The following is a 25414-nucleotide window of genomic DNA, read 5'->3' on the forward strand; positions in this document are numbered from 1 at the left end:
ATCAGGTGCATTCCATATATAGACCAAAAGACATTCGCCGATAAGCGAATGTTCCGTAGGGACAGGTGAAGGTAGTTTTGCTCTGGTCATCCGAATGAATAGGAATTCGATGCTAACTAGAGTATCCATCGAGGTAGAAGAAGAACGAGTGCTTTGCTAGTCTCTCAAGCATCTCGTCAATGAAGGAGAGAGTGAAGTGATCTTTTCGGGTAGCTTTATTAAGCATCCGGTAATCGATGCACATCTGCCAACCTGTGGCTGTCCTTTGAGGAATTAGCTCATTCTTCTCATTCTGGACAACTGTCATACCTCCCTTCTTCGGAACAACTTGAATTGGGCTGACCCACTCACTGTCTTGCATAGGGTAGATGATGCCATAGGGTAGATGATGCACACGTGCAGTAGCTTTAAAACCTCTTTCTTGACTACCTCTACCATCGCATTATTAAGCCATTGATGATGTTCTCTTGATCTACCCGTAGAGTAGGAATTGGTGTTGTTTAGATCTTACTTGGATACTTTTAGTGTAATTTGTATTTTGACCCTTGTATTTATCTCTATTTACGCTTAGGACCTACCAAAGAGGAGTTGACCGATGCGTAGGACTACCAGGGAGCTTTTGAGGACTACGAAGACTAGCTAGGTTCATGCCCATCTATGGTTTGAACACCCATTAGAGATGTCATGCTAGAATGCTATCGCTTTACTTTATGTTATGATAAGATAAACATGCATAGCCTACTTGTAATCCTGTTCCTGGTAATCCCATGTTATACTTGATGAATATATGAAATGCTATGCTTCGCTTGCATCTGTATGTGTGTCGAATGGAGGGATAGGATTCTTGCCGTGTGTGGAGATACTTTTGAGGGGGCGAGTATAACTTAACTCGATCCCAGGATCGGGGTGCTTGGGGTGTGTAATTGGGCACGCCCTATGGAGTACCTATTGCGGGTACATTTTGGTGGATACTTGGTTGAGAAGTTGGTGGCCATACCTATAATGCATGCTGTAGCAGACCATTGCGATGGCGCTCACTTCAGCAAGTAAGGACCAAGTGGAAGTAACCTATGATTTGTGGGACCATGTTAAACGTGCGCACCATTTACCAATTATGCGGGTGGGTCTGGCCCGAGGCTAGCAAGTGCGGTACCAAGCCTGTAAGAGGATAGAGTATCAGTTAAGGGGGAGGAAGTGCTGACCTTACGTTCCAGAGACGCAAAACCTTGCGAGGTTCAGGTAGGAACAAAGAATTCAAAGTTCCGGGGTGCCCTCTTCTGGGAGGATGCGCCCAAGATCCGAGATAGCAGGATGGTGCTATAACTACCAGTGTCTTTGACCGGTGTCGCATCGTTCAGTCGGCTGATCCTTGGTTGTCTTTGTTTCAAGTGGATCCAGGCATACAACCTTTGCAGAGTGAGAACTATACATGTAGTCGCGTCCGTGGTCATGGACAATCCTATGTTTTGTTTCTCTTACTAGAATAGTGTCACTTGATCTCTACCTCCCTCTAGTGGTTATTTCCTATCCTGGGGACAACTGAAGTGTGAGGAATGAGTGTTCTCATAATGACTCGGATGGATGGAAGGTGTGTGTTGACCGGGGACCTGGGATGCTAGGATGGCCCATGTCGAGGTGTTGAGGATGATGACTTATTTTATACTTTTTGCTTGTGAATAGGAAACCCCAACCTTTTTCTTGCCTTTGTTATATACTAGTTTAGAGCACTTAAAGCTTGTATACGGATGGTGATATTGACATATCCCACTCCTTGGGGATATATTGGATAGATGCAGGATCCGACTTTAAGTTCGACTACAATGGTGGTACGATTGAGGCTCGTGCTAGGCTCAAGTTAAGTCTTGCTTGTGCAGGAGCTTCGTCAGGATGTAGATGGTGTCCGGAGCTTAGCTATCGCTTCTGCTATTTTCTTTTGTTTTCATTTAGTCCAAGGGGCTTGTACTGGATTCCATATTACAATCCTTTAGATTATGTAATAATTAAACCCATGTGATGTCCTACGCTATGTATGGATGTGATATTTGACTCGAATGAGTTCTGTATGCAATGTCTATTGATTCTAGGAGCATTACAATGGTACAGGGAGTCAGGTTCTTGTCTTGAGAACTGTTATCGCCATAATTTAGCTAGGCCAGAAGGTGGGCTGCGAGCAAGATGGGCTCAAAGGATAATCATAGTGGGCTTGCGAATTGGCCCCTGCGCGAGCGTTTCAAGGCCAGGATTGGCCATGTATCTAGATAGGTATGTGCGTTTAAATTAGTTTAGATAGAGATAGCCAGGATTCATATCGTAGTCAGTTAGGATTGGTTAGGAAAGGCAAATCTCCGGACTATAAATATGTATCTTGGACTACGAATAAAAAAGAAGAACGATCAACAATCATTCACAAACAACTTTCAGCGCATCGCCACCCCTGTTCTAGGGTTTCTCTCAGGTAAGCACCGTGCAGCCCCGATCACGCTTCGCGTTATCGGGACGGCATCATTCCTGCCTGTTTATCTTTGTGTTTCTCATACTGAAGCATTGTTGATGGCGAGAAGCACTAGTTATCTTAAACCCTTATAGGGATGCATTGGCTTTTATGCTATATTCATGCGTTGCTTGTTATCCGTAAGCGTTGAGCTATCCTCGTGCCTGATCCAGGGTGTAAGGGCAGCATCGTGCTCTATTTCTGATTAGTAGATCCAATCAGTTATGGTTAATCTTTGTTCATTAGAGATTTAGTTTAATATCCGCATGATTAGGCCCTTCAAACGAGCTAAATGATCTGGCAGAACGTTTGATACTTTGTATTGATGTAAAGAGGGATTGTTCCGAGAATCAGCTTTCTGTTGGTTTTTAGGCTTCTATTTAGGTTCTTATTCTGTTATCTTTCGTATTTGTTAGGCTTAGCTACGTGTAGGATGTTTCGGTTATGCAGTGAGAACTTAACCGTCGTAGATTGGATTAGCTTATTAATTACGGAGCAGGTTTTTATTACCACCGGATATATGCGTTTTGTTTTAATACTTAAGATCCGATCTGATACTGGAAGACAATCGGCTCTTTATAGCCGATATCGGGAATCACCCGATGAGCAGATCATGGTTCGGACTAATGTTTAAACGTATCTGTGCATGCAGAAAACTAAATGAAATCACTTCTACACCTTCCTGATCAGGTACAAGGTCAGGTGACACGCCTAGCAACCCAGACGCCAGGTCGTGTGCCTCATCCTGGACCGTTGACCGAGGGACCGGGGCCCACTAGCAGTCCCGGGAGCCTCCCGGCTCCTCGTGTTGCCTGTCGCTGCTCGCCAGTAGGTTTTGACCGACAACAAGAACCCGGTTCTTTAGAAATTATTATTCCTTCTTTAATCAACTAACATCTTGTCGTGGGTTGGGCAAGATAATTAATAGGTTGTCGTGGCCGTAATGGCGTTCGTCGTTGTTTTATCACGCTTATGGCAATTTTTCCGAGCGTAGCTAGTCTTTTGTAAGAGCATAGTGAAAACATTAAACTTAATTGCATATCTCTTTTGCTATCATTTGTGAGCCCAAGGCTTGTATTGTGGAACTTAATCTTCTATTTTCAGATTTGAACCTTCCTTGTTATGTTGTAATACTTAATGATGAATCTTGTGTTATGTAAAATTTGTTCTCTATAGTTCATATAGTGATGTGAAAATTATATAATGATACTTAATCTTGGGCACGCGGCAAGCACGTACCTGTACTCTGTACTATCGGATTTGTTTTCAATTTAAATGAATGATGTGTCGGTTCATAAGATGTTTAGATGTGGGTTAGCACGTAGCACGTTTTCGGAGCATCACGTGCTAGCTCTTTATCTAAATAGTAGTGACAGGTGGTTTGCTTAAATTAAAAATAAATTGGGCGGTTCTTACACTTGGGCTTCCATCTGGACCGTGTTCTGTGGTCTTCTGGAGCCTTTTATGTTGCCAAAAGCTGGACCTTTGGGCGGTGCCACCTTCTTGTACCTCAGCGAGAGCTGGGCTATATACCTTGTGTCCTTGTTGACTGTTGGGCTGAGCCCATTGGCTTCAGCAATTTCGCAGGGTGAGCACATTTTTTCATATATATGTTCATTTTTGCTTGTGAAATATGTTCGTTTCTCGCCATCACATTATATCTTAGTTGACATATGCGAAAACTAGCAAAACCTCCTAACTTCACACATGGCGCTCCACAAGAAGAAACGGACATACGATGTAGAAATTCATTGCTAGCTTACCTCAGTGTCAAGATTACATAACCGTCTTTTTTCTTGAGATAGTGGAGAGGTAACTAACACGATCAGCGTCTGGTAGCTGCGTTTCACATTAGGTCAAACATGTACCATTTCTATGAGCTATACGATCGTTATCGTACTTTCGAAAAAGCTAGAGCATTATTATTGCATTATCAACACGGACAGATGCTGTATGGTCCCATGGGAAAGCAGCAACAGCGACGACACACAGGTGTTTTCACTTTTCAGATGCTTAGCTTTGCATGGCCGCATCAATCCTCCCAACAACTCATGGACTTGAGAGAGCTTCTGGTAACATCGAGCTGGGCCAGAGCAGCCAGTATCGCCTCCTTCAGCAGCAGAGCACCACCCATTTCTCCGGTCTGCAGATGACACAACACCTCTTGCATGTTAGAAAAAACTTACTACATGACAGATATCAAATTCGGCACAAGTAGAGGTTCCAAGTATTTGCAGTGATTTTATGGTGGTAACCTTGACCACTATATTCTATTCGATATATTGAAAAGAATAAAGTTTTACTATTAACGGACTATTTTCTGACAAATCAAATCTGCATATACTGGAATCGCATTGCTCCGTGCTTCCCAGTGATGTTCTTCGCCTCATCCCATGAGATCATTTTTTTTTTCTCCTTCCGAAAGGGACACAGCATCAATTATTGTGTAGCCAAGAGTACAAAAAATTGTCCACTACATTTTTTTAGAAAAACTTGACGGGAAGGGCAGACTGCACTCTGCTTTGATATTAAGAAGATGCAAGTCTCAAACCCAGGTTGGCTGACTGATAGCGCACTCCAGTCGCCACGAGGCAGCGAGAGCACTTGCAAATTGTCCACTACATTTTAAAAGGGAGGTATAAAAAAATTGCCCACGTTGTTCGCGCGCAAACAAATAGAAGCATCTCGTTATATAAGGTTACTTGACATAAGAAATCATTTCCAGACCCAACCTACGGGATGAATTTCTGTAGGCATAACCACGTGAATTTTCGGCATCTAGCGTCACCCTTACATTGAGGAAAAAGAGGAGCTTCGAATCGCACCTGACCTACCAATTCGGAAAAGGCGAATCCATGACCCTATATTATTATCTCTAGCATAGGTCACTCAATCACCACGCTCGTGCAATACAACTTTGCGTGCTCTGCATTCTGTTCCTTCCATTGTCCGAGCTCTTGGTTCAAAATTCACAATCCTTTGTCCATCCAAGCTGTGAGCAAGCAGTGGAGATGCATGAAAAATCGGTACTGGAATCCGCTACTTCCCCTGCACCTTTTTAGTTTCCTTTGGAACGGTTGATGCGCCCTAGAGGTAGATAGCTTCCTAGAGTCAGATATGAACACCATAGTGAAACCTGATGCTTCCTAGAAATTGACTACTCTCATACGAAATTTCCTAGAGTCAAAATTGATCCTACGAATCTTTCCCCACAGAAATTCTTGGGGAATGGGTTACCCTACGGTTTCCCTAGGATGTGGAGTTGTAGGGGAACTTGTGGTTTCCAGTAGTGAATATGGCAGCAATTGATGAGAATTCCTTTCAGTTTTGTAGGTCGTTATTGTGGCCATGTTGAATGCTACAATGAAATAATGACGGATATTTATATGTCTTGCAAAATTAAGACTACGTGAGCAAATCTAGGGAATCCAGGCGAAGACTCAGAGGGCAGCAACATTCAGCAAAACCTCCTAGATAGATGGCATCTTAAGATGCATTAATCTAAGGATGCTAGCTTTCTTTCGCTCTGCTGAATGCCCTACTTGTTCGTCCAAGATTTATTCTGTATCTTTTTTCTTTTGTCTGTGTTGAACCTGCGGTTTGTGTTTTATTGATTAATTCTTCAAGAATGCTTTTATATGAGTACAGACTTTCCCGATTTTGTATCAGCTAAGAGCTTACCATGCTGAGAAAAAGCTGATCTGAGTGGCAGCCCATTTCCCTCGTGGCAATATGCGATGATCGGTTCATACGCCACCTTGCACTACCTTATCGGTTTCATCTCTTCCTTTTTTTGGGATAAGGAACTTCCTTCACGTCAATCGTCTCTGTCAGTGCTGTTTGGTAGCAGCCTCCTGTCTCAACAGCCAACTACTACTACTATGAGTGTGCCCACCACCACCACTACGATCCGTCGCTCCAGGTGTGGGGTTCGGACGAATTTTGAACAATAATGACCATACATGTCTCAAGCATGTTTGGGAGAGCTCTATAGCTCTAAAAATTCTATTCGAAACACAGAACATATATTCAGTGCTCTAAGAGTTCCCGTTGTAGACAAAAAAAAAAGGTCAAGCTAAAAGGTTGGATTGGGCTGAAGATCAAAATTTTGAGCAATGCGAAAGGGCCTGCAGCCTAGCGGTTACGTGAGCCTCAGCAGCACCTCAGGTCCTAGGTTCGACTCCCGTAGAAGTGAATTTTCTAGAATTTAACGGTATTGTGTTTTCAGTGGTAACCAATGTTCCCGGCACCTGTGATGACTTTATCAATTTTAAGGATTTGTTGGCTCAGTCTTCAAATATGCTCATAGGGTAGGGCTTGGTTACATATGCTCGTAGAGGCAAGTGTGTGCTTTGTGAGTATCTGAGTTGTACTGTATAATCGTAAAAAATATTGAGCAATGCAGATTGTTAATGAATGATATGATGAGTTGCCCAAGAAAAGCAATCTATAATGCGTTTCGAAAAAAAAAGCAGATGCAAATAAAGAGAATCACGTATCGTTGACGAAAACGATAGTCCTGTAGTCGTCGTCGTCAGGTAAAAGTGAAATCTCCAGAACGATCTACTCCCGGTTCCTTGGCCGAAAGAGACGACGATAAGCAACGATCGATTCCATACGCCACCCCGCGCGACGTCACCTTGCTGACGTACGCCACCGGCGCGGCGCGTGCGTGGACACGAGTCAAAATTATCTACTCGGAGTGATTCCGACCCGAGGCGGTTCGGACGCTGCTAGCTGGCAACCAGAATAATTTCGACGTGGCAGGATGGTAACTATGCTGTCGCTGTAGACTGCTTACCTCCACGAACATGGTGTGGACGACGGTGTCGCCGGCGGCGGCGATGGTGGCCGTGACGACGCCAAGGCGCAGGGGCTCCAGCGCCCGGCATACCATGCTCACGGCGCCCCTGCCCCAGCTGCACCGCACGCTCACCACCGCCATCGTCTCACCGGACTCCGAAACCTGCACCTGCAGAGCGAGCGAAACTACGGTCACTCGGGTTGTGGTTGACTTGGGGTGTGTTTGGACATTTGTGGCGGCACCTACCTCGAGGATTCGGACCGGCGGCGAGGAGGTGGTGATGGAGCGTGTCGCGGCGCCGTCGTCGGCGAAGGCGATGGACGGCGCCCTCCTCATCCTCTTCGTCTGCGGGAAGAAGCTGTCCACGTCGTCGGTGGCCCCGCCGGTCGCGGCGTCCTCTGTCTTGACGGTGGCGGCGGCGGACGGCAGGGCGGCAATGTCGGCGAGCACCCGGCGCTCCTGCTCCTGGAGGTGCTCGACGTAGGCGATAGCGTCCCTGACGATGGACGCCTTGTCCATCTGCACCACCATATATACCGGGCAAAGATTCAGCTCACTTCGATGTTCGATCGATTGCCAAGCCATGTCCATCGTGTTCAGATCAACAAATATAGCGCTATGCACGATGGCTGACCTTGGTGATGTTGGGCACGACGCTGCGGAGCGCGTAGAGCTTCTCGTTGAGCCTGCGGCGCCGGCCGCGCTCCGTGACAACGTTTCTCGTCACCACGGCGGCGGGCGGCGGGGGCGGCATGGCCGCCTGCGCGGAGCAGGAGTTGTTGGCGCCGCCGGGCGACGAGCTGGACTCCGCCGGCGCGTACGACGCGCACAGGCCAGACAGCGACTCCGCCTCGCTCGCCGGCGCGTACGCGAACATGCTGCCGCCGCGCACCAATCAAGAAACCAACCATTCGCCATCAGGCAGGCCTCTCGATCTTTCCTTCCCGTTCAAATAGGAATTAAGATTCATGGAACTGAACTGAACTGAACTGGATCAGCTCACCTGTCGGCGAAGGCGTCGGCGAGGTCGAGGGGCTCGAGAAGGAAGCGAGGAGGCGAGTGCCAGTAAAGACCGAAGCCCATGGCCACCATGCTGTTATCTGCCTCCATCGGGGCTCCCCTTACTAGATTGGGCACTGCTCCCTGTCCTTGCTGCTGCAGTGTGTTTTCTTGTTCGAGCCTGCCCAGTGGAGCAACTCTTGTCGCCACTTGGTATATATTCCTAGCAGAAGCACTTATCATGGGCTTTTGTGGCCAACTGTGGGAGGATTGTTTGTGTGGATGGCATCAAAGTTCTTTAGAGCCAAGCAATGCGAGCAGTGCATTTGTTCTGCGGTGATGTGGATGGATGGATGGATGGAACCAGGGATGCAGACGTGCTGCAACAAGAGCGGGTTGGAATTAAAGGAAGCGTAGACATGTGGGTGTGGGGCCTTCGGCCTTCCTCGATACAGATATAAAGTAGTTTGCTCACTACTTATATATTCCATCCATCTCTTAAAAAAATATAATTATATTTTTAGATAGATTAGTGGTGGTATGAAATGACCTACATCTCTTATTTGTTAATTGCATACAACTAAATAGACTTTCTAAAATCATGGATAGAAGTTAATTTTAGCCCGCAGATCAAATCTTGCCACTAGATTAGGTAGCAGTTGTTGTCCAATCCCTAGAATTGTATTTTTTTAGGATTTTTTTTTCAAATGTTAGAACTGCACTTTTTATAGGAGCATTATTTAGTCTATATAAATAAATTATTTTTAATTTTTGAAACTATACGAAAAACGGTCATGTTGAACTTTTACAAACACTTATAAAACTTGAGCTAAATCATCAGAAGTTCCAGGTGCCCATGAGACATTAACTTTGCTTTCTTGTTCGAATTTCTAGGTTCGGATTTCAAGGGCCCGACCAAGAAGTGATAATGTTGCTATTTAGGGTCTGTTTGGCATGGCTCCAACTCTGTCTGGAGCAGCTCCACTCCAAAACTCCAGCTGATGCTAGCTCTGGGTGGAGTTGGAGCTGTATGGATGTGGTGTTTGGCTACCAGGGTGTTCTCAACTCTAAAATAATATGATTTTCAGGGTGTATTACCATCGTTGCCCTTGGTTTGCGGGATCCACATGTTATACACCGTGTCCCTTCCCTGGGCGACGGCGAGACGGGAGAGGACCCTTGTAGATGAGCAGCACAGCCGCTCCAGGGCCCCAACGTCATAGTCCTCCAAGGTGTGGCCAAGATGACGGCCTTCTCGTAGACCTCCTATCAGAGTTTGTCCATGCACGAGCGTCTCTGGTGCGATCAACACCTCGTCGTCGTAGCCGTCGTCAGTAAAGAAGCACCGGAGGTCATAGCTCACGACACGACCGTCCGCGCCGCGGCTGTCATCGACGAACGGGAGCGTGGCGACGGACAGCAGCTGGACCTGCGCGCCGGTGACCGGGTTCAGGAGCTGTAGCTCCAAGCAGGCATTGACGGTGACGAGCCACCTATCAGGCAACAAGCCACCAGACCACCGGCGGCGTGCCTTGAAGCCGCAGTAGCGAGACTAGCGGCGACTAGGGGTGGGGGTGGCGGCGACGGCGGACGTCCAGAGGGGCGGGGGTGGTGCCGGCAAGGGGCAGCTAGCGGTGGCCTTTGAGGAGGGCGATAATAGAGAGGAGGGTGGGTGGCGCGGCCCACGGGCGCCCAGGGGCGCGCCCACGGCCTACTTGGAGGCGGCGAGGAGGGGGCCGACGGAGGGTGCCCCCACGGCAGCAGGGGAGGAGAGGGGCGGTGGCGGCGGTGACCAGGGAGAGGAAGCGCGCTCAGGAGGGAGAGGCGTGAGGGGAGGGAGAAAAGAAAAGGAATCGTTTTTCTGTGTAATGGGTGGTGTTGGTGGGTGATTAACCCAGAACTCCGTATCTAGGTTCATATTTGAGGTTTTTATGCTGCAAAAGAGGTGCTCCAAAATTTCAAGCCCATTTGCACTACAGTCCAAAGTTTGGGGCGTTCCATAGAGTATTGGAGCTGGAGTGTTTGGCTAGAAAATTTGTTGGAGTTGGTTGAGTTTAGCTCTAGAACCATACCAAACAGATCCTTACAGGGCATAAGTTTTGGGTGACGTACAATGTTCTTTTCATCTCAAACTATGCAGTGAACCTTTGCATACACTCAAATGTTTAGACCGTTATTTACATGCCCACGATCGTCCGATGTAACTCATCCTTCCCATGTTAACTAGTCTTGCTTGAGTCCGAAGGGAATGGTAGTGGCTAGGCCGCGGCGCTCCAAGCAATCAGGAGGCGGCATGTCAAACCGGCTAAAATCATGAACAGGGTCTTGAATCTTGATCATGACTCGAGTATTTTGCCCTGGCCGGTTTATGTCAAACCGGTTTAAGTAACCCCAATTGCAGCAAAGAAAAAAATTCAGAGAATTAAGGAATGCCTTCTTCAGGTCCTCGTTAGATGTATACATTAGGATCTGTCTTGAACCTGACCTATCACGTCTGGAGATTCTGATTTCTGAGGCGTTGGATGTTTCCCAGAATAGTCCAAAGATGAAATTTGATGGTGCCAGGGACGAAGGGAAATTCCTAATTGTGAAAGTGCGCCCTGTTCTCTGGTGGATCAATGTTCCACACGAGTGCTGGCATGTGTACAAGCTAGCGACGATTTGTACCACTCAAGCAACACTCCAGGTGTCGTCACACAATGCTCCTGGACTTGAATAAGATTCTGGTGACATCAATCTGGGAGAGAGCAGCCTGTACCGTCTTCTTCAGTTGAGCGGCACTCGTTTCTTCTATCTGCATACGACAACACACCATGTGAAAAATGTAACATCCGTAGCAACTAGGATGTTTGGCAAAAAATGGTACTATTGGTCAAAACATGTGACTCATCTACGCTTCCAGTTCAGTCAGAAAATTGTAATTGTTTTCATATCGTCATCGAACCTATCTCATCATCTTTGAGGATAAAAATAATAGTTTTCAACAAAGAGGTGACTTTTATCACTAATATATACTCCGCATTAATGTTTGTATATAAACATTTATTTGGCTCATAGGGAACCCTTATGCGATTTGGAGTGATCAAGCTATACAACAGGTTCTATCTAGCTCACGCTTTTTTTTATTTGAAATCCAAGGTTTGACCTCTTCTATGTCTAAAGTAATCATTATCCCTTTCAATACCATTATCTTTAGGGATGAAAACAAATCGGATACAGACCAATATATACAAATATAAATATAAATATTTATTTTTATTCGAATTCGGATTCGGATATAAATATTATTAAATGTGCCGGATGTTATATATTGCACTTGATTATTCAGATACGGATACAGGATATTGAATACCCGGTTATAGCTACGGTCTACTATATTTAGTGTCTCAACCTCTTCAGTCGGATGGACGGACGGACGAAAAATATCCATACAGTTTTCATCCCTAATTATCTCACTCTGGCCGCACTACCACCACAACCATAGTCCTCCTTCCTCATCTCTAGCGGCTCGAACTTCTGAAACTACTACCATCTAGGTACACGGTCGTGGACAACGCTGCCCCTGTCCTACTAATCGGCCTTCCTCTGCCATCCAATCAATGGTATACTTGCCACCTCTGCTAGGCTGACCTACAACTAGTGGCTTCCCCTCTGAGGCCTTGTTTGTTTAGGCCAGGTTCGGCCGGGATCATGGTGCGATCCACGGAAACCCCTCCTGGATTTAATCCCGGCCTACAAAAATATCAGCATTCGGTTAAGCCCGGTTAGGGTTCTACCTCGGCCCAAACCCGGCAAAACCCCCTCACCCTAGCTTGGGAAACAACCCACGAGCGCATAGGCATGGAACAAATGCTCGCGTTGCTCCTCGCGACTTGGACGACGGTGTGGCGGCGCCACCGTGGCTGTCGTAGCGGCATGACTCTCCCGCCACCTTCTCTCCGGTACTTACACTGCCCTCCCCTTCCGATCTGCTGACCACAAACACAGTCCTAGAGTTCTTGCCTTCTTTGTTTCTTTGATCGATTGCAAATTGCTTCAGATGGAGAAGGCCTTGTTGTTTACTTGTTTGACATATTGTAAATCCACAGGTATGTTGAGTGTCATTTGGTATTCAGGTTTTGTGAGTTCACTTCATGAATCCTGCGTATGTGTGATTAAGGAAAAAAAAGTTGGGGATGCAATACTATCACATTCCAGCGCCACCTTCTAGCTTCTCCTAGTTTCTGCCTGTCACCACACATCAGAGCATGAGCACACTAGCAGTAACCATTTATGCATATGTGTGATTAATCCACTTGTGGTTCGAACTCGTCAGCATACATATAGGAGGCTTCCTCCTCTGATGACTATCGATTGTATTTACGGTAGTCGTTTTTTTATTTTCTGCACCTGTCAGTAGCTCTTTGGACACTTACAACTTTATGTATGCTGTCATTGTCTGAGTTTATTTCCTTTCCTTTCTGTCTTTCTTTTTCTGAAAGCATGTTTTTGTTCTTCATTTGTTGGTAGTGAGCACAATAGGCATGTTTTGTGAAAGTTTTAGTCAATCGTGTCTATCAGTTTAAGTCAGAAGAATGTTGTCATGCTCGGTCATTATCCTGCTGCAGTTTTAGTCGCAAGGGATACTTGTGCCTCTGCAAATTCTCATGCTAATATGAATATACTAGCTGCAGAGTTATTGAAATAGACTTGTTTGGGGGCAACATATTACCGCACGTTTTTTTGGTATCGGTCCAACTGACATACCTAATACGTAAAGCTCAAGTAGAACTATTACTACTTGAAATATTCTGATAAGAACAGTTCTGTAAAAAATGGACAGCAATCTTGTGGTAGATTTTTTTTCTCTAACGTGCAGGAGAGCTGCGCATAATATATTAAGAAGAAGAGGGGTAAAGAACCTCAAAAATGTGTTACAGATTAAAGGGCCTGTAACTCACCCTACTAACACACACTAGAACTGACTCTCTCTCTCTCTCTCTCTCTCTCTCTCTTAGTGACACGACCGGGACACTAGCTTAGACCAGGCAAACCTAAGTGGCTGCAGTTTTGGGCAAGGAGGAATGAAACTCGTCGACCCCCAGCAAAGGACCACTGCAACAACTCATCATAGATGATTGCATCAATTTTGGATAACCTAGGACCGGCCCCGTCAAAAACACAGCGGTTCCGATGGTTCCACAGGCCCAAGCTTTTAAGATGACAATGGAGTTTAAACCTTTCTTTCCTTGACCTGAAACTCTCTTACTTATGTTATCCCACCAATCTTCAAAGGACAGCTCCACTGATTGTGAGGCAAGGTCCTGTAGGCCAAAACCTTGCAATATAGCAAACCAATCTTCAAAGGACAGCTCCACTGATTGTGAGGCAAGGTCCTGTAGGCCAAAACCTTGCAATATAGTAAACCAGACTTGCCGGGAAAAAATACATGAGACCAGCAAGTGATCAATTGTCTCATCTGACTGGTCGCAGAGAGGGCAGACCACCAGGTGGGGGAGGCCTTTTCTTGCTAGACTATCTGCTATCCAACATTTCTTGTGTGCAACTGTCCACATAAAGAACTTGCACTTGCCTGGAGGCCAGCTTTTCGAAATCCATTCCCATGGACTGAAGTGGATGGATCCAATAAAAAGAGCTTCGTAGGCTGATTTTGTAGAGTACTGACCAGTAGTGGAGAACCGCAATATATGTGTGTCTGCTACATCTGGTTGCAACTCCACATTTCAAGAAGTTCCCAAAGTTGTAGGTATTCTATCAAGACATTTACTGTGAGTGCTCCTTTTAAATCAGACCCATCTCCTATTATTCAAAGCATCAAACACTGTTCGACCTTTTGCTCTTGCAGCTACTGCACCAAATTAATATGGCAGGGAATGCTCAAAACTCTGACCAGCCAGCCATCTATCAATCCAAAATAGAGTATTTTTGCCATTGCCAACTGAAGAAACAACAGCTACAGCAAAAAAAAAAAGCCTTGACCTGGGGTGGTGCTTTGATATGGAAGAAAGCCCATGGTTTATCAGGTTCAGTTTTTTGCAACTAGAGCCATCGCAGTCTTAGGGCCCATCCCAAAAACTGAAGATTGGAGATGCCCAACCCACCTAGATTAGGTGGTCTAGCAACCCTAGGCCAGCCAATCAAACAGTGACCTCCTCAAACATCATTTCTTCCTTTCCACGGAAAACCTCTTCTAATCTTGTCAATGGCTTTCAAAACCCAATAAGGGAGATCCAGAGCCATTACTAGATAAATCAGCATTGATGTGAGAATAAATTGTACTAATACGTGTAGTGATGCGGAACACTTCCAAAGGACTGTCCAAACTTTGTAGATCGCAAGGAGAAGGCTAGCAGTAGATCTGGATCCAAGACTGTCAATATAGTGACCGCAAGCAAGACTGGAGATGGGTATGGTAATTTACCTACTGTTTTTTCAGTATTTCAATCTACTAGTTGGTGGCTTGATAAGGGTGCTAATGTTCATATGTGTGATGACATAGCTACGTATTCCTCTAATGAGGCTGCTCGGGGTTCTTCTATCCTCATAGGGAATAGGTTACATGCTTCTGTTCGTGGTGTTGGCATGATAAATCTAAAGTTTACATCAAGAAAGATCATGCGGCTGAAGAATGTGCATCATGTCCCTTCTATCAATAAGAATCTCGTGAGTGGCTCCCTTCTCTGTAGAGATAGGTTTAAGGTTTTAAAGTCCGATAAATTAGTCATGTCTAAGCATGGATAACTCAATGGTAAAGATGTATTTGGCATTCGTTTATGTCACATTAACTTTGGCTTAACGTCTCGACTTTATAGCATTTGTTTAATTTCGAATTTCACTATTACAAGTCGGCTGAGGAGAGGAACTTGGCACATTTAGAACTCGTACATTCTTATATCTGCAAAATAAATGGTGTGTTGGAAAAAGGTGGAAAGAAATACTTCATGATATTAACTGATGAATAGATGTTCCAATGCCAACTAGAATGTGTGGTAATGAAGGAAAACAAGAAAGACAGTGAAGAGTACTGCCGGCGGTGGAGGGTTGAGCGCCATGTTGTTGAGCATTGTGATAGGGGTGGCCTGGTCCTAGGATGATAGCTGTTACTGCTATGGTTGCATTGCAGGAGGTGCACCGTAGTATGCATGCGTAAGGCGGAGGGACGCCGGGCCGCGGTCCCATAACGCTAGTGTCAGGTGGTGGCAATGGTAGACGTGCCATCAGTGGCCATGCCTGGAACATACCTACCCATGGGTTCGCCAGTGGCCAAGGAACAAACTAGCTTGGCGGCCGTTGTTGTTCGAGGTGCCACCGCCATTGCCGGATCCCTTCTTCTTGTTCTTCGGCTTCTTGCCCAAGCCGCTGGTGGAGGAAGAAGTGGTGGAGATACCGGCAGGAGCGGATTGAGCGTTGAGGCCGAGAAGAACTGAGTCGGCCGAGCCGGCCACAATGCCATTGGAGCCCTTTTGTTGAGTGAAGAAGGTGGCAGCTTGCTGTGCCAACTTGGCGGCATTGTCGACGTGGTGTTTCTCCAGCAGCAGATGAGAGCGCACCTTGAGAAACGACGACAGCTGCTTGTTGATCGTGATGCTGGGAATCACGTTGTGAATCCGTGGGTTTATGCCATGCAGATGTTGATGACGAGTTACTGATTGTCCACCGGGGAGCTTTGGTCGCATAGCTGATCATCAAGCTGCTTGACCTTAGAGCAGTAGGCCATCACGGACATGCCACCTTGGTAGATGTATCGGAGACCATAATTTAGGGTCTCTATGCATTCATAATTTACTGATTCTTTCTGTCCATAGCAACCGTCCTCTCCTAAAGCTTGATGTTCTTGTTAGAAATCTAGACATTTTATGGTACATTTTAATTCCGAACATCACAAAGTATAATTCATGATTTGTGACAAAGCATGTGCGAATGTTCATGATTAAATTTCTATTTATCATGAACAAAATTAATCAGAAAAGATTGAGAGTGTACCCTTAGGCACGGCTGGTGCCGGAGGCACTAGATGCTCCATTACCAACTGGAGTAGATACTCGGTTGGCCTTAGTTGATGTAGTCGACCTTATTCAATGCAGTGATGAGTCAATGCAGTGCAGATCCTCAACCAACCTTTTGGACGTAGCGGAAGTAGTCGGACGTGAGGAAGCGATCAGTTGCGCGGCGTGCTCCCTGAAAACTTGATTGCCCGCTTACCCCGAGCGGGTCACCAAGGTGGGTGTGGTTCTAGAGGCCTGCTCATGCAAATCATTGTGGGCTCAGGGTTTTGCGGTGAGACTGCTGAATCCAACAGTAGCAGAGGAAGGTGTGTCTATCTTGCGCAAGTGAAGAGGAGACGACCTATCCCTTATATAGGCATGCATGGAGAGAGAGGAGAGGATGAACCTAGATGCTATTAATGTGCACCATCAATTACTAGTAACTGACGAGTAGTGAATTCCATCAATTACTAGTAATGGTCAAGATTTAATTATTATATAATTGAGTTTTCAATTGAGTCATTCATTCTCATTAAATGGTTCTAATTAAGCAATCAATTCTCATTAACAGCTTTTATTGAGTCATCAACCCTCTAACCTTTCCATCCGGTAACTTCCTAGCGTTAATTGTGGGCCTTGAATTATTAAAGATTTAATTGGGATTGAATAGGTAAAACCCAAATAAACCAAACAATCCCGACTAATATTTCATGGCACACGAGAAATGCTCTTAGTTGCACTACTAGTTTAATATACAAGTGTTTTGGTGGAGACGGTTAAGTTGAATATCCACATAGAGTAGAGGTTACACTTATCCACAACTGAACAATAGATAATGGCTTGAATTGACCATTTTGTGCAAACAAGCTTTACCAAACCCCTTTACTAGTACTAGACTACTAAAGCACCCTCTCGGTTTGGAGTGTATAAATCATACTCCAGGCCTTTCATGAGTATCTAGAGATCATCCAATCTCATAGACTTTGACTTGTAGTCGAATTCATATAGGTGTAATTCTCATAAGATGTTCTGTAGGATAACATTTCTACTACACCATCAAGCCACCTAAATCACATTAAGGTATGTACTATGCATCCTGCTATACAGTTTAGAAAAGAAATGCATCCCTCCAATAATTGAGCCTATTTAAAGGTTCTCTTCTCTCAGTCACATGGTAGCTTGTTTCACCATCCTAATTTACAGGATCTTCTATCATGTACGATAGGTTACCACTAAAGAATAACTCACACGGGTCTCAAACCTAATTTTCTTGGATGGTTGTTTATCATATTTTGTGAAAACCACTTCGTGAATTGACCTGCAAGGTTCTTGGCCTTATAATTCAAAGCTATCACTCCGGAGTTTCTCCCTCCTAGGGAGAAGGAGAGGGATATCCATCCGTGTTCATCCAAATAAAGTATCTTTATTTCCTTATTTTCATCAATGAGATTGATAATTTTGCATCTTCTGGTGTTGGTCTTATGGCCATCTTGCTTTGGTGGTTCCTTTCATGGAGGCATTTTGGGCTATGGATCTCGTATCCACGCACAGTTTCTTATTGAACACTCATGCATGTGTGTACCTTTAAATTAAGGTGGTTGTAAAGACAAAAACTAGGACTACCATATCACAATAGGGCAGCTTATATCGATACTTAAATTAAGTAGTGGGTGAATTGATAATATAAGATCGATGCTGTTAGATCCATCATGAAAACACACTTTCATTTTTTTCTCTTTTCAATAACACATTTTATAAAAAAAACGCTGTTAGTCAATGTGTCAAATTGTGTTCATGCTTAGCATTTCTTTTCTCATCCAAAAAGACGTACTAGCATACACTTACAATCCCCGTCGCGCTTTGGAAAAGGCTAGAGCATTACTTTGGGCTGATACCCTAGTACTATCTTAATTGGAAAAAGAAAAAGAGTTAAAATGAAAACACGCCGGTTATTGAGAAGCCAAGCTTGCATGGCATCAGTCCTCCCAATATCTCGTGGTCTTGAGTGGGCACCTGTTGGTCACATCTAGCTGGGCGAGAGCTGCCTCTATTCTCTCCTTCAGTTGAGCACCACTCATCTTATCTTCAATCTGCATACCAAAACACTTGAATAGTTAAGCAGAAAAAGAAAACACTGGGCATGCCAACTGAACTGAATTACTGATATATGTGATGCAGCAGCGTTCTTGAATTAGGCGCGCGGAGTATTCCAGGAATATCCGCTTCACCGGGTACTGAGCGAAGTGAAGGGAAGCTGCCCCATGCTGTGCTGTGCAGGACTTGTCGCTTGTGTTTAAGACTGACGTGTGTGGTGGGGATCCAAACAGCAGACAGTACGTATGTGTGATTAATTGGTACTGAGCTGACAGGTAAGGTAGCAGAGGCGAGACAGACGCCGCGCGGCACATGAAAGCCGCAGGCGTAACCGACAAACAATCCAGGCGCAAGCTGACAAAATCCTTAAACCCTCACCACCACCACGCTGCATGTTTTTTTGACGAATGATGCCATATGCAGAAATATACCATGGTTCAGTAACATTCAGTGGCTAATTTTTTATCACGGTATCATAATCTAATACTATCATAATCTAATACTATGTTGTTAAAGTATTTTTCCCCTCTACTTTATTTTCAATCCTTCTCTCCCCTTCATTCCTCTCCTTGTCCCTCTGCAACCACTCTCTTCCTCGCTGCCCCCTCCCCTCTCCACCCCTCCCTCACTCACTCGCCACCCCCTCCCCTCCTCCCCTCTCCTCTCCTCCCTTCTCCCCTACCGCCCCTCCCCTTCTCCTGCCGGTCCTCTCCTCCCCTTCTTCAATCCTGTAGCGTGGGGTTGCGTGGCGGCAGACGTCCATTGCCTCCCCCGCCGCTCCTCTCGTCTCCCCTCCTCCGCCTCCATTGCTACCTCCGCTACTCCTCCCCTCCCACTCTCCGGCAGCGCATGACGGCGTGCGCGTGGGGCCGTGGTGGCCGGCAAGCGGCGTATGCGTGGGCGGCGAGCAGGCGGGGCCATAGGCAGCCGGCGCGCGAGGCCAGCAAGCAGCGGTACGCGGGGCCAGTGGCCGCTGGCGTGTGGGAGCAGGCGTGTAGTGTTTTTTCATTGTTATTATTTTTGTTAACCGGCAACACCGCCCATTCTAGCCGATTCTAGATACGCCGGTGATGTGCCACCCCATCACTGATGATCCTGATCTAATGGGTGGCCAAATCGGTGGTGGTGCCAATTTTGACCCGTTGGGTGATGGGGTAGTTTGTAGTGGTATTTTCTCTTAATTAATTAACATTTCTAGGAAGTTTGATAAAACAAAATGAATAGGAAAAAATGAGAACTTAACTTTAATGTTTCTTTTCAAAGACAAAAAGCTTGGACCAACTCAATGAAATGTGCCATGTGCCATCCACAAAAGCGGCCGCACACGTAAGATTGCCAAATGGAGTCAGGGACGAGGACCATCAGCTTTCCAATTCTGAACCTGTACATCTGCCTAACGGAAAAGGCACTATGTAGGCAACTCAAATGTAGTAAATCATGAGCTCCGACGACAGAGCAGAGAGCACACCTCACTCGATTGAGATCGAGACGGCTCACCCCGGTGAATCGGTGATGTCACGCGGGCTGGAGTCACCCCCCTCAAGGAAAGGACACGAGGCAATTAATTAAAGCGAGAGCGACACATGCCACCGATCTGAGGGTGCAGGCCGGCGTGGCAACCGTGCCATTATTGGCGACGCTCGGCTGGGGCGGAGGACCATGGCACGCAGCGCAGGCTTGCTTACCTCGACGAACATGGTGTGGACGACGGCGTCGCCCGCGGCGGCGATGCTGGCCGTGACGACCCTGAGGCGCAGCGGCTCCAGCGCCCGGCACACCTTGGCCACGGCGTCCCTGCCCCTGCTGCACCGCACGCTCACCACCGCCACCTTCTCCCCCGCCACCGTCACCTGCACCTGCATGCGCATTACTTGAAAAACGAATCCACAATCTTCAATCCAATTTTAAGTTTTCAGTCGTCTTCGTCACTAGCTAGTTACCTCGAGGATCTGTAGTGGCGGTGAGGCGTGGGTGGAGCCCCCGGCCGCCGTTCGCGTCCTCTTCCTCGGCCACGGGTAGCTGTCGGCATCCTCCGCCTTGAACTCGGCGGCAGCGGCGACGCCGGAGGAGGACTCGAGCGCGGATATTTCGGCGAGCACCCGGCGCTCCTCCTCCTGCAGCTGCTCGATGTAGGCGATGGCGTCCCTGACGATGGACGCCTTGTCCATCTGCACGCACGGACACGACGAGGCGTTACATTACATTACACTACACGTCGATCGATCGGCCGGTGCGTACGTGTTCTCACCCACCTTGGTGATGTTGGGGACGACGCTGCGGAGCGCGTAGAGCTTCTCGTTGAGCCTCCTGCGGCGGTCCCTCTCCATGACCATGTTCTTGGTGGCCGCGCCCGCCGGACCTGGCGACGCCGGCGGCGCCACCTGCGCGGAGCAGGAGTTGGCGCCGTCGGGGGAGCTGGAGGCCTCCCGGTAGGAGGGGTACAGGCCGGTGACCGACTCAGCCTCGGTCGCCGCGTACATGATGCTGGAGCCGCGGCGGCCAAGCCAACAGATCACCAAAAGCAACAGGATCAGTCAGGTAACAAGCCACCATGTGTTCCCCGGCCGGCCGGCCCCAAGAAGACGAAGAAGAACAAGCTACTAGAGCCAGGAGAAGGATCGATCCGTGTGAGTCATCAGCGCCTACCTGTCGGCAACGGCGAGGTAGTCCGGGTCGTAGGGCGGCTGGTCGTCGAAGAAGCGAGGCGGTGACTGGCAGTAGAAGTCGAAGCCCAGGCTCAGCAAGTCTGCCGCCTCCATTGGGATTAACTGGGATTAGGGAGGCCCTCTGACTGTCCCCGCAGCCAGCTGCTGTTCTTGGTGTTTGTTTGCGGCGCAGGCGCACCAATGAGGAAGAAGCAAGCCTTCAGGCAGCTCTGGCCTGCCAGCCACTGCTTTCACTTCACCGGCTTGTTGCCATTTTAGCACCACTCCTACGACTACTACTAGCAGCACTCAGAACAAGCAAATGCTGACCTGAGAGGCAGCAGGAGCTGGCTTTGTGGCTGAGCCTGGAACGGAATAAGAATAGCGTGTGGATGAGATCGAGGGAGTGGTTGTTGCAGCTACCAAGCGATGCGACGCAGATGGGTGTGCAGCTGCAGGGACTAATTTTTAATTTTTAATGTTTAGTTCGGACGCTAATTAGGAGTACTAAATATAAACTAACTGTAAAATCAATTGCATAAATGGAGATTAATTCACAAGATAAATCTATTAAACCTAATTAATCCATCATTAATATATATTTACTGTAGCATAATATTATCAAATTATGAATTAATTAGGTTTAATAGATTCGTCTCGTGAATTAAGCACTATTTATACAATAGATTTTGTTATTAGTTTATATTTAATATTTTTAATTAGTATCCACATATTTAATATGATATAATTAAAGTTTAATCCCGAGATTTTTGGAACCCAACCCTAAAGCGAATGCTGGCAGCTGGACGCGCGCAGCAGATGCGATGCGATGTGGATGTGTGCTCAGCGGGCAATGATGGAAGCTAAGCCGGAGCCGAGAGGAGTCAGAGGAAGGCGACAAGCCAGGCAGGGCCGCCAGAGGCCGGCCAGAGCGCGACCACCACACTGCCGGAGTACGGCAAGCAACGTGGGGCGCTCTGCCTCGATCTCTCCGTGCGTTGGTAGCCTGGCCGGCTGCAGCACAATATGCCGCGAGGCCAACTAACTGCCCCTTCCCGTGTCGTCGTCGTCGATCCATCTAGAAGAGATTGGGTTTGCATGTCTTTCAAAGATTAAGTATACACATGTGGCTTTTTCCTTCATTAATTTCAGATTTGCTCCTAAAAAGAACATATACGTATGTATTGTACCGTAAGTATATAGATATACCTTGTGCTTCAAGGGCACGTAGTATATTTTAGTGTTTTAGAAAAAAGTACCCTCCTCCGCCCCACGTTGCCCTCCCGGCGACTCGGGGGCGATTCTGCGCCACCTCCCTTTCCACCCCAAATGCTGCCTCCGGTGAATAGAACTCCTCTATAGTTCCGCCCCTCACTGATCTGTAGAGCAAGATCCATATGTTAGTGACCTAACTGCACAGGGCCATTACTGCAGATGATCTGATTCACCTCCAGTGGCCTACGGCCAAGCCGAAGTCAGCCCAGCTCCCCCCACCCTCTCTTTGGCCCCTAGGCTCTTAACCTAGGTCATCTTCCCGGTTTCGTTATTGGCCGCCGCCAGCTGTCGGGCCGGATTCGGCAGCCCCTTCACCGGATCTGGGCACCCTAGCCCAGATCTACTCGTGGAGGCACCCCTGCCATGGTTGTGTGCTTGGCTCCCGTTGGCCACCTGCCAGGTACGCTGCCTCCTAGGTGTGGTCCTAGGATCGGTGGTCTCCTAGGCGGCGCCCTAGTCCCCGCTCCCTCCTTGGAGCAGGGTCGCTGCGCCTGTGGTTGGTGCCTCTGCACTAATGGATGATGGCCGATGCTGTGGCTGGGCCTCTTGCTGCCGGTTTGGCCCATGCCTTACCTTGGCGGCCGGCTTTCCATGGAGTCCGCGGCTGCTCTTGGACCTGTTATCGCCATAATTTAGCTGGGCCAGAAGGTGGGCCGCGAGCAAGATGGGCTCAAAGGATAATTGTAACGGGCTTGCGAATCGGCCCCTGCGCGGGCGTTTTGAGGCCAGGATTGGTCATGTATCTAGATAAGTGTGTGCGTTTAAATTAGTTTAGATAGAGATAGTTAAGATTCTTATCGTGGTTGGTCAAGGTTAGTTAAGAGAGGCAAGTCTCCGGACTATAAATATGTACCCTGAACTACGAATAAATCAATCAATCATTCGCAAACAACTCTCGGCGCATCGCCACCCCTGTTCTAGGGTTTCTCTCGGGTAAGTGCCATGCAGCCCAATCACACAAAGCATGATCGAGGCAGCATCGTTCCTGCCTGTTTATCTTTATGTTTCTCGTACTGAAGCATTGTTGATGGCGAGTAACACTAGTTATCTTAACGCTTATAGGGATGCATCGGCTTTTTATACTATGTTCGTGCGTTGCTTGTCACTCGTAAGCATTTAGCTGTCCTCGTGCCCGATCTCGGGTGTAAGGGCAGCACCTTGCTCTGTTTTGATTAGTAGATCCAATCTGTTATGGTTAGTCTTTGTTCATCAAAAATTTAGCTTAATATCTGCATGATTAGGCCCTTCAAACGAGTTAAATGATCCGGTAATATGTTTGATGCTTTGTATTAACCTAAAGAGGGATTGTTCCGGGAATTGGCTTTCTGTTGGTTTTTAGGCCTCTATTTAGGTTGCTATTCTGTTATCTTTCGTATTTGTTAGGCTTAGCTACGCGTAGGATGTTCCGGTTATGTAGTGAAAGCTTAACCATCGTAGATTGAATTAACTTATTGATTACAGAGCAAATTTTCATTATTATCAGATATGTGCGCTTTGTTTAAATACTTGGATCCGATCTGATACTGGAAGACAATCGGCTCTTTACAGCCGATATCGGGGATCACCCGATGAGCCGATCATGGCTCGGACTAATGTTTTAACGTGTCTGTGCGTGCAGGAAACTAACTGAAATCACTTCTAAACCTTCCTGATCAGGTACAAGGTTAGGTGGCACGCCTAGCAACCCAGACGCCAGGTCGTGTGCTGGATCCTGGGCCGTTGACCGAGGGACCGGGGCCCACCAGCAGTCCCGGGAGTCTTCCAGCTCCTCGTGTTGCCTGTCGTTGCTCGCCGGTGGGTTTTGATGGACAACACATTCTGGCACGCCTGATGGGACCATTTTCATCGACTACATCAACTTCCGCCGTCGGGATGTTGAGGGAGGATCCAATCATGTATGAGGAGCTGCCTGCTGAGCACAAGCAGAAGTACGATGAGATCAAGGCTCTCTTCGAAGCTAATCTCATCGACTCTTTTGAGAAAACCCGCCACCACGGCGTTAGGTGGAAGGGGTTCTCACTTGAAGGCGCTCTTGATGATGTGGACCTATCCACCCCTTCAGAGGATCGTACCAGAGCTCTGCGCCAGGAGGTGAACTACATGGTGGCCCACACACTGCATCGGCACTCCGAGAGCCTGGTGAACGCTTTTGAGCGTGTCGCGCTGCGCGTGGTCCGGAAAATCATGAAGCATCAGTACTCTCCAACGGGACGTACCCTGGGGAGTCACAAAGGAGAATTGCCGTTCCAGGCCAAGCCACCGCTGCCTTATGCGTTCCCAGCTCCAGAATCACACGGTTCACCGGCTTACGTTGTCTACAAGGTGGGAGGTGACCTTGTGGATCACCAGTTCTTCAGCGAGCCGCCCAAGGAGATCCCACATGGGTACATGTGTGCTTATATACCGGATAGCAACTATCCAGTACATTCGGTGCAGAGGGCGGCTGGAGGAGTTTCCGGAGTAGATGCCGATAAACAAGCGTGGCTAGCTACTTACGCCACCGGGCTGAGTCATGACAGCACGCACTCAGCCCCAAGAGCGCAGATGGTAGACCACATCAGCGCCATCTTAAGGGATCAATTTGGTATTTTACCAAAGAGGCGGGCGATCGGCTATACTAAGCCGTATCCCAGTGAATATGATTTAATTCCTCTGCCGCCTAAGTATCGGCTCCCTAAGTTCACTAAGTTCAGTGGAGCGGAAGGATCTAGCTCCATCGAGCATGTGAGCCGATACTTGGCACAGTTAGGGTTTATCTCAGTGTCGGATCCCTTGCGAGTAAGGTTCTTCTCGCAATCTCTTACAGGGCCAGCCTTTGGATGGTACACATCATTAGGTCCTGACTCGATCCGCACCTGGAAGCAGCTGGAGGAGCGGTTTCACATCCAATACCACTCGGAAGCTGCGGAGGCCGAGATTGCCGATTTGGCACAAGTTCGACAGAAGCGAGGGGAAACCGTGGCAGAGTATATCCAGCGCTTCAGAGAGGTCAAGAACTGATGCTACTCGACCCGTATTTCAGAAAAGGAGGCGGTCGAGTTGGCATCCTTCGGACTAGTAAAGCCGATCAAGGATCTAGTCTTCCAATTGCAGTTCAATTCTTTGGCGCACTTGGTGCAGA

At 47.3% G+C, this 25414-nt stretch overlaps 1 protein-coding gene and 1 pseudogene across 3 annotated transcripts; both read right to left on the minus strand.

The window, feature by feature from the left end:
• Window positions 1–4367: 4367 nt before the first annotated feature.
• LOC112898934 lies at window positions 4368–8508 on the minus strand (annotated as a pseudogene).
• A 9550-nt stretch (window positions 8509–18058) lies between these two features.
• Window positions 18059–21372, minus strand: LOC112898964 (transcription factor bHLH35-like). Of its 3 annotated transcripts, none has more exons than XM_025967292.1 (5): window positions 21020–21370; window positions 20626–20857; window positions 20314–20541; window positions 20059–20229; window positions 18059–18369 (listed from the first exon to the last, which is right to left on the minus strand). In XM_025967292.1, the coding sequence occupies exons 1-5, from the start codon at window positions 21130–21132 to the stop codon at window positions 18256–18258; spliced, it is 858 nt and encodes a 285-aa protein (XP_025823077.1). In that variant the 5' UTR covers window positions 21133–21370; the 3' UTR covers window positions 18059–18255. The 3 variants fall into 3 exon arrangements, 2 of the variants coding, with proteins under 2 accessions (XP_025823077.1, XP_025823076.1); XR_003229956.1 differs by lacking the exon at window positions 18059–18369 and adding an exon at window positions 19055–19766 and having other exon boundaries at window positions 19847–20229; window positions 21020–21372; XM_025967291.1 differs by lacking the exon at window positions 18059–18369 and having other exon boundaries at window positions 19055–20229; window positions 21020–21372.
• Window positions 21373–25414: the final 4042 nt, after the last annotated feature.

This window comes from Panicum hallii, chromosome 7, assembly GCF_002211085.1.
Source record: "Panicum hallii strain FIL2 chromosome 7, PHallii_v3.1, whole genome shotgun sequence".
Lineage (NCBI taxonomy): Eukaryota > Viridiplantae > Streptophyta > Magnoliopsida > Poales > Poaceae > Panicum > Panicum hallii.